The following is a 13,544-nucleotide window of genomic DNA, read 5'->3' on the forward strand; positions in this document are numbered from 1 at the left end:
TCTGTTATGTCTGGAGATTACTTATCTGTGCTTTCATCTCAGCCGCTGAAGCTTCCAGGGCTGCAATTCTGCCTCCATGAATGAACTGTCACCTCCTCCTGCAGGCCTTGGAGCACTGCTCTCGTCGCCGCTGTGATGCGGTCCGCTAGGTTTGACAGGTCATTCTTTGTGGGGAGACTATGGAGATAGTCCTTAATCTCCTTCAGTGCTCTAGTCGTGGCTGCCAGTTCCTTCTCTCTCCAGCACGGCCTTTTTAGAGGGAGATGCTGCGGCAGCCATCTTAGCAGGAGTCTGTGTGGCCTCGTTTCTCCTCAGAAACTTAGTGAACGGATGCTGAGTGGATTTTTTTGGTGTTCCGAGTTCTGCTGCCTTTCTGGATCGCCTGGACATACTATCCTGGTCAGTTTTCAGGTAATTAGCAGCCTATTTCTGTGTGTTTGGACTATGGTAGCGGAGGAGCTCCTCCCTTCTGCATCCTTACTCTGCCATGGCAAGCTCCGCCCTCTGGTCTTTTTAAATGTATTTATTTTCTGGTTGGATTTGATGGACAGATGTCTTTTTTTCAACCAAAATAACTATGTAAGGCCTGAAACACACCAGAGGAGTTTTTCTGAGCGTTTTGAGTTTTTAAAGAGAATCTGTATTGTTAAAATCGCTCAAAAGTAAACATACCAGTGCTTTAGGGGACATCTCCTATTACCCTCTGTCACAATTTCGCCGCTCCTCGCCGCATTAAAAGTGGTTAGAAACAGTTTTTAAAAGTTTGTTTGTAAACAAACAAAATGGCCACCAAAACAGGAAGTAGGTTGATGTACAGTATGTCCACACATAGAAAATACATCCATACACAAGCAGGCTGTATACACCCTTCCTTTTGAATCTCAAGAGATCATTTGTGTGTTTCTTTCCCCCATGCACTGAAGTTTCAGGCTGCTCTTTTCTTCCTGCAAACAGCTTTGCCCTTGTTTGTAATTCCTCAGTATGTGAAATCCCAGCCAGCTCAGAGGACGATTTATCCAGCTTGTAAAAGATAAGAGAGAGAAGAGAGAAGCTGCTCTAATCCTAAATAACACACAGGCAGTGTGCATAAAGGGGAGTTCATAGCAGAACCACAACACTGAAGAACTTGGCAGCCTTCCATACACAGGCCGACAAGTCTGACAGGGGAAAGATACATTGATTTATTACAGAGACTGTGATAGCAGAAAGTGCTGCAGTAAGCCAGAACACATTAGAATAGCTTTTGGAACTTGTAGGATGATAAAAAACAGGATGCAATTTTTGTTACGTAGTCTCTTTAAATCTGCTGCTAATGTTATCCTATGTGTCTGTGCACACTGGAGCAATGAGGTTTTGTAAAAAACCCCATAGCATTACATTGGGAAGAGATTTTGAAACCTCTAAAAGCTCTTCCCAATGTAATGCTATGGGTTTTTTTTACAAAACCTCATTGCTCCAGTGTGCACAGACACATAGGATAACATTAGCAGCAGATTTAAAAACTCAAAACGCTCAGAAAAACTCCTCTGGTGTGCACCAGGCCTAACTATGTAAAAGGGAACCAAAAGTGACATCAAGGTCTCCATTTTTAACATACCTATGGCTTGTTCCAGCCCCCTGTAGTCATCCTGGTCCCTTGCTGCCCTTCTGCTCTTCTCCTTTTAGCCACTAACCCCTCCAAAAGCTGCATGCAGGCCTCGTAGTTTGAAAAAATTGCAACTGCACATGTGCTGAATGCTACCGGAGTCCAAGCTGTAAAAATGTAATTTGGTGGTTGCTATCGATTACCACTTTCGTTCGGCACCATATCACAGAAACTTTGATAACTTGACATTCATCCCAGCAGCAGAAATGGAGGGAACTCACTCACAGACGTCTTCAAATCATCTAAGTAGATTTATTTGGCAATACAGGTATACTTATCAGGTGATACTGCGCTCAATGTCCTGTCTCCACTGCTCACTCCAGGCAGCACACTGTAAGTGAGAATATGTTCCCAAAGTAAATCCAATTGCAATAGAAGCACCAGCAGAGTCCACAGATCCAAAGCGTGGATTTTAACTGGGGCCGTGGGCGCTCTATTAAATTGGTTTACACTATGAGAAGTTGTATTCCCTGTACGTTTTAGAAGCTGTCTCATGGGACTTGATACGCTATACGCCAAGATATATATCTGGTGAGCAGGTGAAAACAAGGGGGGGTGGGGGGGTGGGAGTGTGTCCTCTCCCTTTTCTCTTGGTGATAGCCTAATCACTTCAGCAAACTTTCCTTTGAGCACAAGGGTGTTGTGGTAAGGCGATACTCGCTATGAGGGACCCCCTCTTGTCTTCTGTTTTTATTTAATACAGGTATTCAGCAGAAATGGAATGCAGGCATACATCTTTAAAGGACCTCTGTTGTGAAAATATTACAATTTAAATACATGTAAACATTTACAAAAAAGAAGTACATTTCTTTCAGAGTTAAATGAGCCATACATTACTTTTCTCCTACGTTGCTGTAACTTACAGCGAGTAGTAGAAATCTAACATTACTGACAGATTTTGGACTAGCCCATCTTCTCATAGGGGGTTCTTAGGATTTCCTTTATTTTTAAAAGCACTAAGTGAATGGCATTTGCTCCGTCCAACTGCCAGAAAAGTGTACGGTGAGCAGGGAGGCTGTGCAGCATCATTGTATAAATATTTTTCAGGGAATGTCTTTATAAAGAATAAAGGCCATGCTGAGATTCCCCTATGGAGAGCTGGACTAGCCCAAAATCTGTCGGTAATGTCAGATTTCTACTACTTACTGTAAGTGACAACAACATAGGAGTAAAGTCATTTATGGCACATTTTACTCTGGAAGAAATGTACGTCTTATTTGTATGTGTTTTTAAATGTTAAGAATTTCGCGATAGTTCTTCTTTAACCTCTTGAGGACCATGGTGTTAAACCCCCCTAGTGACCAGGCTATTTTTTACTTAGTCGGCCACTGCAGCTTTAAGGAAAAGCTTCAGGGCTGCACAACACAGCACATGAGTGATTCCCCCCCCCCTTTCCCCCAACCAACAGAGCTTTCTGTTGGTGGGGTCTGCTCCCCCCCCACAGTGTTTGTTTTTTTTACAAATATTTACTTTATTATTTTTATAATAAACATTGTCATTTTTTTTCGAAAACCCCTCCCTCCCCCCAGCTGGCCAATCCTGGCGATCGGCTGTCATAGGCTTCTGCCTATGAGAGCCGATCGCTCTCTGTCCCTCAGGGGGACAGCCGTGTGACACGGCTGTCCCCAGTACAGCGCTGCTGCTGATCACAGTGCTGTACATGTAAATACACGGCGGCAATCGCCACTCGGAGACTGAAGGCGGAGCTCCGCCCACCAAACAGGAGATGCACGCGCAGCCTGCGCGCAATCTCCTGCAAAACAGAGCCCCAGGACTTTACGCCGATCGGCGTTAGGCGGTCCTGGGGCTGCTAACACGTCCATCGGCGTGACGCGGTCGGCTAGAGGTTAAAGGGACACTATGGCGAAAAATTGTAAAATGTGCAAACCTATACAAATAAAAAGTGCATTTTTTCCAGAGTAAAATCAGCCATAAATTACTTTTCTCCTATGTTGCTGTCACTTACAGTAGGTAGTAGAAATCTGACAGAAGTGACAGGTTTTGGACTACTTCATCTCTTCATAGGGGGTTCTCAGGAATTTATTCATTTTTAAAAGCACTTAGTGAATGGCAGTTGCTCTGTTTAACTGTCAAAAAACTGTGTAGTGAGCAGGGAAGCTGGCCAGCATCATTGTTTAAATCTTTTTTAGGGAATATCTTTATAAAGAATTGAAGCCTTGCTGAGAATCCCCTATGAAGAGATGGACTAGTCCAAAACCTGTCACTTCTGTCAGATTTCTACTACCTACTGTAAGTGACAGCAACATAGGAAAAAAGTAATTTATATCTCATTTTACTCTGGAAAAAACATACTTCTTATTTGTTTATGTTTGCACATATTTGAACCACTTAACCCCCCCCCCCCCCCCCCCCGCGGTACGAATTTCTCTGTCCCTTTTTTCCCCTCCTAAAAAACCAGGGACGGAGAAATCCGTACCTTCCGCGCTACCGCCGCTGTTTGTGCTCCCGCCGCTTGTGCGCGCGCTTCTGCCGCTCATGCACGCCACCGCCCGCTCGCCCAGAGATCAATCAACGGAAAAATCCATTCCCGTTCGTTGATCTAAGCCCCCGCAATGATCCGCTGCTTCTATTAGAAACAGCGTGATCATTGTGATCTTCCCAGCCTCGTACTGCTTCCTGTAAGCATCCTTCCGGACGCTTACAGGTCGCATGTAAACCAACACACTGTGGCCATCTTGTAGCCAAATAGTAAAACTACACCCTAAAGAATTTTACATATACAAACACATTAGTTTTATACAATAAATTAACTCATTACCTCCCACACTACCCTTTTTTTTTTTTTTTTTTTTGTAATTAAAAAAAAAAATACAATAAAAAAAAAACACATAAATAGTTACCTTAGGGACTGAACTTTTTAAATATTTATGTCAAGAGGGTATAACACTGTTACTTTATAAACTACGGGCTTGTAATTAGGGATGGATGCAAAACTGAAAAAAAATGCACCTTTATTTCCAAATAAAATATTGGCGCCAAACATTGTGATAGGGACATAATTTAAACGGTTTTATAACCGGGACAAATGGGCAAATACATTTCATGGGTTTTAATTACAGTAGCATGCATTATTTAAAGGGATACTGTAGGGGGGTCGGAGGAAAATGAGCTGAACTTACCCGGGGCTTCTAATGGTCCCCCGCAGACATCCTGTGTTGGCGCAGCTACTCACCGATGCTCCGGCCCCGCTTCCAGTTCACTTCTGGAATTTCTGACTTTAAAGTCAGAAAACCACTGCGCCTGCACGCCCGTGTCCTCGCTCCCGCTGATGTCACCAGGAGTGTACGGCGCAGACACAGACCATACTGGGCCTGCACTGTGCGCTCTTGATGACATCAGCGGGATCGAGGACACGGCAACGCAGGCGCAGTGGTTTTCTGACTTTAAAGTCTGAAATTCCAGAAGTGAACCGGAGGCGGGACCGGAGCATCGGTGAGTGGCTGCGCCAACACAGAATGTCTACGGGGGACCGTTAGAAGCCCCGGGTAAGTTCAACTCATTTTCCCCTGACCCCCCTACAGTATCCCTTTAAAAACTATAATGGCCGAAAACTGAAAAATAATTTTTTTCCCACATTTTTTCCTGTTTTCCCATTAAAACACATTTAGAATAAAATAATTCTTGGCATAATGTCCCACCTAAAGAAAGCCTAATTGGTGGCAAAAAAAACAAGATATAGTTCGTTTCATTGCGATAAACATATAATATTCAAACACTGCGCCACAGTCCCAAAAGACCCAAGGTAAACCAATACACTTTCGTTACTGGGATCGCTGCAGGAAGTCCAGTTAGGTTAATGAAATTGTATAAATACTGCTGTGCTCTCCAGACCTTATTATATAGATATTATAACAAAACGGATTATATCACACTACACACGGCTTACACACAGTCCTCAAAGTTCCTTAGGAGTAGTTGATCCGCAATTGAAGTCTCTACAGATAATTCTCTATTCAGCAATATTCAGAGTGACAACACTCTAATAACTCCTCCTGAAAGATATACACAAATCTCCACATAGGGTGATAATGTTCAAACTGTCAATTTCCTGCAACACGCCACCACAGTGCGTCCGTGATTTGTGAGGTTAGTGCCAAACAGTGCCACACCCCCTCTCTTTATATGCTCACCAGAACTAAACCACCCCAGATCTCAGGTGGGTCTTGAACACTATTCAAATGCACATCCAGATAACTTTAATCCTAAAAAAGAATATCTCAACATAGGGTAATATTGTTCAAACAGTTTTGCATCACTCTATAACAGTCCTTTGTGCAAAACGGATTGTGCATTTCATTCCGTGTATGTGAATAATCTCACTCCCTCCACAGCAATCTGCTCACCGGATACAGCCCACCTCGGTTTGCAGGTGGAAAATGCACTTGATACTGCCCTCCGAACAAATCCTCTGACTCTTATCCAGAAACAACTTGGTCTCTCCTGAGGTCCTTTTATTCCAATAAAACTCTCGATAAAACATAAGAGACACACATAGTGTAAAACAGTTCAAAATGCCTCTGGGCGCACATAGAATCGCACTTACACGCCCAGGGTAAATCTCAGCGTGTCACAAAAGGTTGTTCTCCAATGCCCATCCGTCGGATAGTGGGGATTAGCACTGCCGCGGCGTCCCGCTCGGATTCTCCCTCCAACCGGATGTTTCCAAAATACTGCCAGCGCTCGTAACGATGACCGGCCGATCCTCTCGCTTCCTGGTACGCGTATTACGTCAGACGCTAAGCTCCTAAGGGGCTCCTGTTGAGTCTGGCATAAAGACGAAAATGCGTAGGGCGGAGCTCAAAAACTCAATTTTGTTTTATACCTCTTTAGAGCTCTGTGAATATGTTTTTATTTCTTGTCTCTTATTATATGGGTTTGTATATAGTGTGTGTGTGTGTGTGTGTGTGTGCACGATGGATAGAGTGGGATGCGAAAGTTTGGGCAACCTTGTTAATCGTCATGATTTTCCTGTATAAATCGTTGGTTGTTACAATTAAAAATGTCAGTTAAATATATCATATAGGAGACACGCACAGTGATATTTGAAAAGTGAAATTAAGTCTATTGGATTTACAGAAAGTGTGCAATAATTGTTTAAACAAAATAAGGCAGGTGCATACATTTTGGGCACCACAGAAAATAAATGAAATCAATATTTCGTAGATCCTCCTTTAGCAGAAATTACAGCCTCTAAATTACAGCCTTCCTGTAGGTTCCAATGAGAGTCTGGATTGTGGTTGAAGGTATTTTGGACCATTCCTCTTTACAAAACATCTCTAGTTCATTTAGGTTTGATGGCTTCTGAGCATGGACAGCCCTCTTTAACTCAAACCACAGATTTTCAATTATATTCTGGTCTGGGGACTGAGATGGGCATTCCAGAACATTGTACTTGTGCCTCTGCATGAATGCGTTCGTGGATTTTGAGCAGTGTTTAGGGTCGTTGTCTTGTTGAAAGATCCAATCCCGGTGCAGCTTCAGGTTTGTCACTGATTCCTGGATATTGGTCTCCAGAATCTGCTGATACTGAGTGGAGTCCATGCGTCCCTCAACTTTGACAAGATTCCCAGTCCCTGCGCTGGCCACACAGCCCCACAGCATGATGGAACCACCACCATATTTTACTGTAGGTAGCCGGTATTTTTCTTGGAATGCAGTGTTCTTTTTCCTCCATACATAATGCCCCTTGTTACTTGTTATGCAAAATAACTCAATTTTAGTTTCATCAGTCCACAGCACCTTATTCCAAAATGAAGCTGGCTTTTCCAAATGTGCTTTAGCATTCCTTGAGCGGCTCTGTTTGTGCTGTTGGCAGAGAAAAGGCTTCCTCTCGCATACAGCATCTCGATGCACAGTTACTCCATCTGCAGCAAGATGATGTTTGTAGGTCTTTGGTGCTGGTCTGTGGGTTGACTCTGACTGTTCTCACCATTCGTTGCCTCTGTCTATCCGAGATTTTTCTTGGTCTGCCACTTCGAGCCTTAACTTGAACTGAGCCTGTGGTCTTCCATTTCCTCAATGTGTTCCTAACTGTGGAAACAGGCAGGTGAAATATCTGAGACAGCTTTCTGTATCCTTGCCCTAAACCATGATGGTGAACAAATCTTTGTCTTCAGGTCATTTGAGAGTTGTTTTGAGACCCTCATGTTGCTACTCTTCGGAGAAAATTAAGAGTGAAACTTACAGTTGACTTCCTTAAATACTCTTTCTCATAAGGTGAGGGGTCACTGAGCTTACCAAGCCAATTTGAGTTCCAATAATAAGTTCAAAAGGTTTTGGAATCAATAAAATAACCGTGGCCAAACTTATGCACCTGCCTAATTTTATTTAAACCATTATTGCGCACTTTCTGTAAATCCAATTAACTTAATTTCTCTTCTCAAATATCACTGTGCATTTCTCCTATATGATATATTTAACTGACATTTTTTTATCGTAACAACCAACAATTTATACAGGAAAATCATGATGATTAACAAGGTTGCAATCTGTATTGTATCTGCCCGCCTCTGGGATGAAAGGTATATATATCGGGGAGTCCTGTCCGGGTTAGAGGTCCATCACTCCTCAGCATAAATCCAACACGAAACAAACTTTCCCGGCAGAACTCGACCCTCCAAAGTGCATAGTAATCTTTTTATTGCATATCAATGGCAGCAGTACACCAGCATGACAACAGCATGACGTTTCGGGCAAAGGCCCTTTCTCAAATACTGAAGTTCACATCCTTCTTTCAAACATATATAGACATTCTAGTCCCCAGCCTGTCCATCCAGCAAGCCTCCCGCCTTAAAAGGGTATTCCTCTGATCGCTCCCTTCTCGACACTGCACCACCTCCAACACCTGCCATCTTATCTGTGTCACTCTATGGCGTAATTCAACGAAATGACGTGCAAGCGGGGAATCTTTTTTCGTTTGTGTGTCACCTTCTTTCACTTTGGGAGGATTCTGTATGGTACTTTTGTGCTCATTGAGCCTTGTTTTTAGATCTCGTGAGGTCTGGCCCACATAGGCCAGACCGCATGGACATTTAATGAGATAAACTACCCCTTTGGTATCGCATGTAGCATAATGTTTGAGTGGAATGGAGACACCTGAGCTGGGATGACGTACTTCGGGGCCTTTGATAATGCTATTGCAGTGTTGGCAATTAAGACAGGGGTATGTCCCTACTTTTCCTGGGCCTAAAAACCTCTATGTTTTAACCCTTGTACGGCCAATATCTGCCCGCACTAAGTGGTCCCTCAAAGACTTACCCCGCCTGTACACAAATCTCGGTGGGCTCTTGCATATATGGACAAGCTGGGGATCACTCTCAATGACCGGCCAGAACTTAAGAACAGCATCGCGGAGTAATCTGGATTCACTGCAAAAAGTAGTAATAAAATTTACATCCCTAGACTCAGTATCTGTGTCTGCTTTGTACTCCCTCAGTGCCTTCCTGTCCATTTCTAACACCTCTGCTGTAATTTCTTCACATCTCTTCTCACTATAGCCTCTCGTGACAAAATCCTGAGTGAGAAGCCGTGCCTGCTCAAGATATAATTCATCAGTGGAGGTGATCCTCCTTGCCCTGATAAATTGACTCTTAGGGAGACCGTGAATGAGAGGGCGAGGATGGCAACTCTCTGCCGACAGAAAAGAGTTCTTGTCGGTCTTCTTCGAATTTTGCCTCACTCATTCGTACTTTAGATTTGGTGACTTGTATTACCTGCAGACCCTGGGTGTGCCCATGGGGCGCCATATGCCCCTTCGGTGGCAAATGTTGTTTTGTCCGATTTTGAGAATACCCATTTTTTGGGGCAGGATGCTCCGGGGCACATCCGGGGGTACTGCAGGTTTATAGATTATCTGTTTTTCTGTTGGAGTGGGAGTGAGGAGGAGCTGTGCCGGTTCTTTGCAGATTTGAATCAGAGGCATGTGACGCTTAAATTTAAGATGGAATATGATGCCCATAGGTTACATTTTTTGGACGTGGAGATCGTGAAGAGAGAGGGTGAGGTGGTAACGAATCTGTATAGAAAGAAGACCGACAAGAACTCTTTTCTGTCGGCAGAGAGTTGCCATCCTCGCCCTCTCATTCACGGTCTCCCTAAGAGTCAATTTATCAGGGCAAGGAGGATTACCTCCACTGATGAATTATATCTTGAGCAGGCACGGCTTCTCACTCAGGATTTTGTCACGAGAGGCTATAGTGAGAAGAGATGTGAAGAAATTACAGCAGAGGTGTTAGAAATGGACAGGAAGGCACTGAGGGAGTAGAACGCAGACACAGATACTGAATCTAGGGATGTAAATTTTATTACTACTTTTTGCAGCGAATCCAGATTACTCCGCGATGCTGTTCTTAAGTTCTGGCCGGTCATTGAGAGTGATCCCCAGCTTGTCCATATATGCAAGAGCCTACCGAGATTTGTGTACAGGCGGGGTAAGTCTTTGAGGGACCACTTAGTGCGGGCAGATATTGGCCGTACAAGGGTTAAAACACAGAGGTTTTTAGGCCCAGGAAAAGTAGGGACATACCCCTGTCTTAATTGCCAACACTGCAATAGCATTATCAAAGGCCCCGAAGTACGTCATCCCAGCTCAGGTGTCTCCATTCCACTCAAACATTATGCTACATGCGATACCAAAGGGGTAGTTTATCTCATTAAATGTCCATGCGGTCTGGCCTATGTGGGCCAGACCTCACGAGATCTAAAAACAAGGCTCAATGAGCACAAAAGTACCATACAGAATCCTTCCAAAGTGAAAGAAGGTGACACACAAACGAAAAAAGATTCCCCGCTTGCACGTCATTTCGTTGAATTACGCCATAGAGTGACACAGATAAGATGGCAAGGTGTTGGAGGTGGTGCAGTGTTGAGAAGGGAGCGATCAGAGCAATACCCTTTTAAGGCGGGAGACTTGCTGGATGGACAGGCTGGGGACTCAGTCGCCGGGAGGGTTAAATGAGGATTTTAGCCTTAGATGTTTTCTGTAACTTAGTCCATTACTTCTGCTGCTGCTCTTTTCCCTAGTAAGGGGTATGTAACTTTAAGGATTGTGCCCGCCCCCAACGAGGGTGTGTGTTATTAGAATGTCTATATATGTTTGAAAGAAGGATGTGAACTTCAGTATTTGAGAAAGGGCCTTTGCCCGAAACGTCATGCTGTTGTCATGCTGGTGTACTGCTGCCATTGATATGCAATAAAACGATTACTATGCATTTTGGAGGGTCGAGTTCTGCCGGGAAAGTTTGTTTCGTGTTGGATTAACAAGGTTGCCCAAACTTTTGCATCCCACTGTGGATGGATGGATAGATAGATAGATAGATAGATAGATAGATAGATAGATAGATAGATAGATACCTGTAGATAGATAGATAGATATTATACACACACACACGCCAACCACAGTCTGACAGTATTTAGATTACTCTTAGCAACCATGCACCATAATTCTTGCTGTTTATTTTTAGGCTACTGGATTACTTCTGCAGAAGGAAGAACTACAAGATCTCTTTGGAAACCAAAGGTGCAAGAGGTGAGGCTTTCTTGGAATACCACTAGCTGCTTGGCTTGTGTAAAGTATTGACATTCTCTAGAACATTTTAGTTTTTTAAATTGCATGTTTTGCTGTGTTTTAAGAGCTAGGAAAACCTTTGGCCAAAGCGATTATTCAAGCCATCTAAAAATCTAGCATGTGTACAGTGAGGTCTTCACCTGGCCACCTGATGCCTTTCAGCCACCAGGCAGGGCTATTAAAAGGAGGGCCCCCAGCTGGGGTCTGTTCAAAGCTATCTAGGAGGACTAGGGCAGAAGGAAGGTCCATTAGGCAACTGCGGTATGGGACCAAATGCAAGCTCCTCACATCACATGAGGATGCCACTTGCAGCAGCCACAAGGCAGACATGCTATTCCCTTAGCCATGCAGCTCTGCCATCCACTTACTGATATGTCTTTCCTGTGACATCTGTCTTCAGCTAGAATATCTTTAACATGTTTTAATTGACTGCCTAGGTAAATCGGATATCCTAGTTGAAGGGAGAGAGGGAGCTGGAGGGTTAACTTACTAGCACGTGTGCACAAGGAAGACTGTGAGCTCTGTCAGCAGGGAGAAGATTTTAAGCACAAGTTTATTGTCTGCCTACTATAAATCTGGCATGTCAAGTGAAGGGAGAGAGAGCGCTGTCACTGATATAGCAGCGTGCATAGCAAAGAGGCTGTGAGGTTCGTCTTGCGGGGAGAAGATCCAGCTGTTTTAGTCTGCCCGTTGCCTAACATAAATCTGGCATGTCGGGTGAAGGGAGATCGAGAGATAAGAGGCGAGTGAAGAAACGTGCGCGGCGAGTGAAAAAGCATGGGTTCATAGCAGAGAGGCTGTGTAAGCTCATAAGCAAGTCAAAGAACTAGCAGCTTTTCGTTCTCTGCCCGCTGCCTATCTAAAGCTGACATGCAGCGTGAGTGGACAGAGGGATCTGAACGGCGAGTGCAGCAGCGTGTGTGCATAACATAACATACTGTTGCTTGCTGCTACACTCGCCGTTCAGATTCCTCTGTCCACTCACACTGCATGTCAGCTTTAGATAGGCAGCGGGCAGAGAACGAAAAGCTGCTAGTTCTTTTACTTGCTTATTAGCTCGCACAGCCTCTCTGCTATGAACCCATGCTTTTTCACTCGCCGCGCACGTTTCTTCACTCGCCTCTTATCTCTCGATGTCCCTTCACCCGACATGCCAGATTTATGTTAGGCAACGGGCAGACTAAAGCAGCTGGGTCTTCTCCCCGCAAGACGGACCTCTCGGCCTCTTTGCTATGCGCACTGATATATTAAAAACATGAGCGGCAGCGCTCTCTCTCCCTTCACCCAACATGTCAGATTGATACTAGGCAGCGGGCAGGCAATTAACGCGTGCTAAAATTCTTCTCCCCGCAGATGGAGCTCACAGCCTCTCCGTGTCCTGTATGCTCAGGCTGTAAAGTTGCCGCGGAGACAGTGGAACAGGCCAAATTTGTAGCATTCGGTCTATAAGACGCACTCACTTTTTCCCCCAAGTTGGGGAGAGAAAAAGTGCGTCTTATAGTCCGAAAAATACGGTATATATGAGGAAAATGTTTTTTTAAGCAGCATTAATTGAATGATAGATTTGAATCTTAATATTGGTGTAAAAGCAACTGAAGTACTGATGTACAGGTATCTGCATTTCATAGCGGAGAACAATAGTGTATATGATGTCCTCCCACCCCCACCATAAGCAACCAGGAGGAGGGTCTATGAGTACTAAAGATCGCATTGACTGCTCGCTTCCATGCCCCAGATGAGTCCGGATAGAAGGACGAAATGCATAGGGCGGAGCAAGCAGTGGAACGTGTGACATCATCGCACCACGGAGCCCGTCCGGCACAGCGCGCAGGAATCGAAAAATCCTTGCCGACGGACGAGCGTATAGCAGGACACCACGTGATACTCGCCAGAGGAGGTGGACATCAACGGAAATATTGAGACACACTAGTAACAAGCACAGCAGTCTGTAAGTGCAGTTGGCAGCAGGCTTTGGCTAAAATTTTCAGATATATTACACTATCAGGTTTTCTATTGCTGGAATATTAAACTGATTGTTTTATGGAAGTGAGGCTGCTGAGCCATTTGTTGAGGGAAAAAGTGTTAATACCACCAGTGACTAATGGTGGGCAGCATCTGGTGAGCCTCTACAATATTCAGTGTGTCAGGGATTAGTGTGCACAGATTGGTCACTTATTCACTGCACGGAGTGCTGGATTCACACTGGGAAGGATCGTTTCTAATGCTGATTGTGATTGAACTGAAACAGTATCACGCTATGTGAAATATATTTGTTTACAGATTTGCAAAACTGAGGAGTGCGCAGCAACAAGC

General features: G+C 44.3%; 1 protein-coding gene across 3 annotated transcripts in view; it reads left to right on the plus strand.

The window, feature by feature from the left end:
• Positions 1–13,544, plus strand: part of PRDX5 (peroxiredoxin 5) — a 260,461-nt gene that overhangs the window by 222,125 nt on the left and 24,792 nt on the right. For all 3 annotated transcript variants that reach the window (XM_068260364.1, XM_068260365.1, XM_068260363.1), the window contains one exon: positions 11,128–11,192. In XM_068260364.1, coding sequence (XP_068116465.1) covers positions 11,128–11,192 — 65 coding nt within the window. The remainder of the gene's footprint in view (positions 1–11,127; positions 11,193–13,544) is intronic.

The sequence above is a fragment of the Hyperolius riggenbachi genome, chromosome 11 (assembly GCF_040937935.1).
Source record: "Hyperolius riggenbachi isolate aHypRig1 chromosome 11, aHypRig1.pri, whole genome shotgun sequence".
Classification (NCBI taxonomy): domain Eukaryota; kingdom Metazoa; phylum Chordata; class Amphibia; order Anura; family Hyperoliidae; genus Hyperolius; species Hyperolius riggenbachi.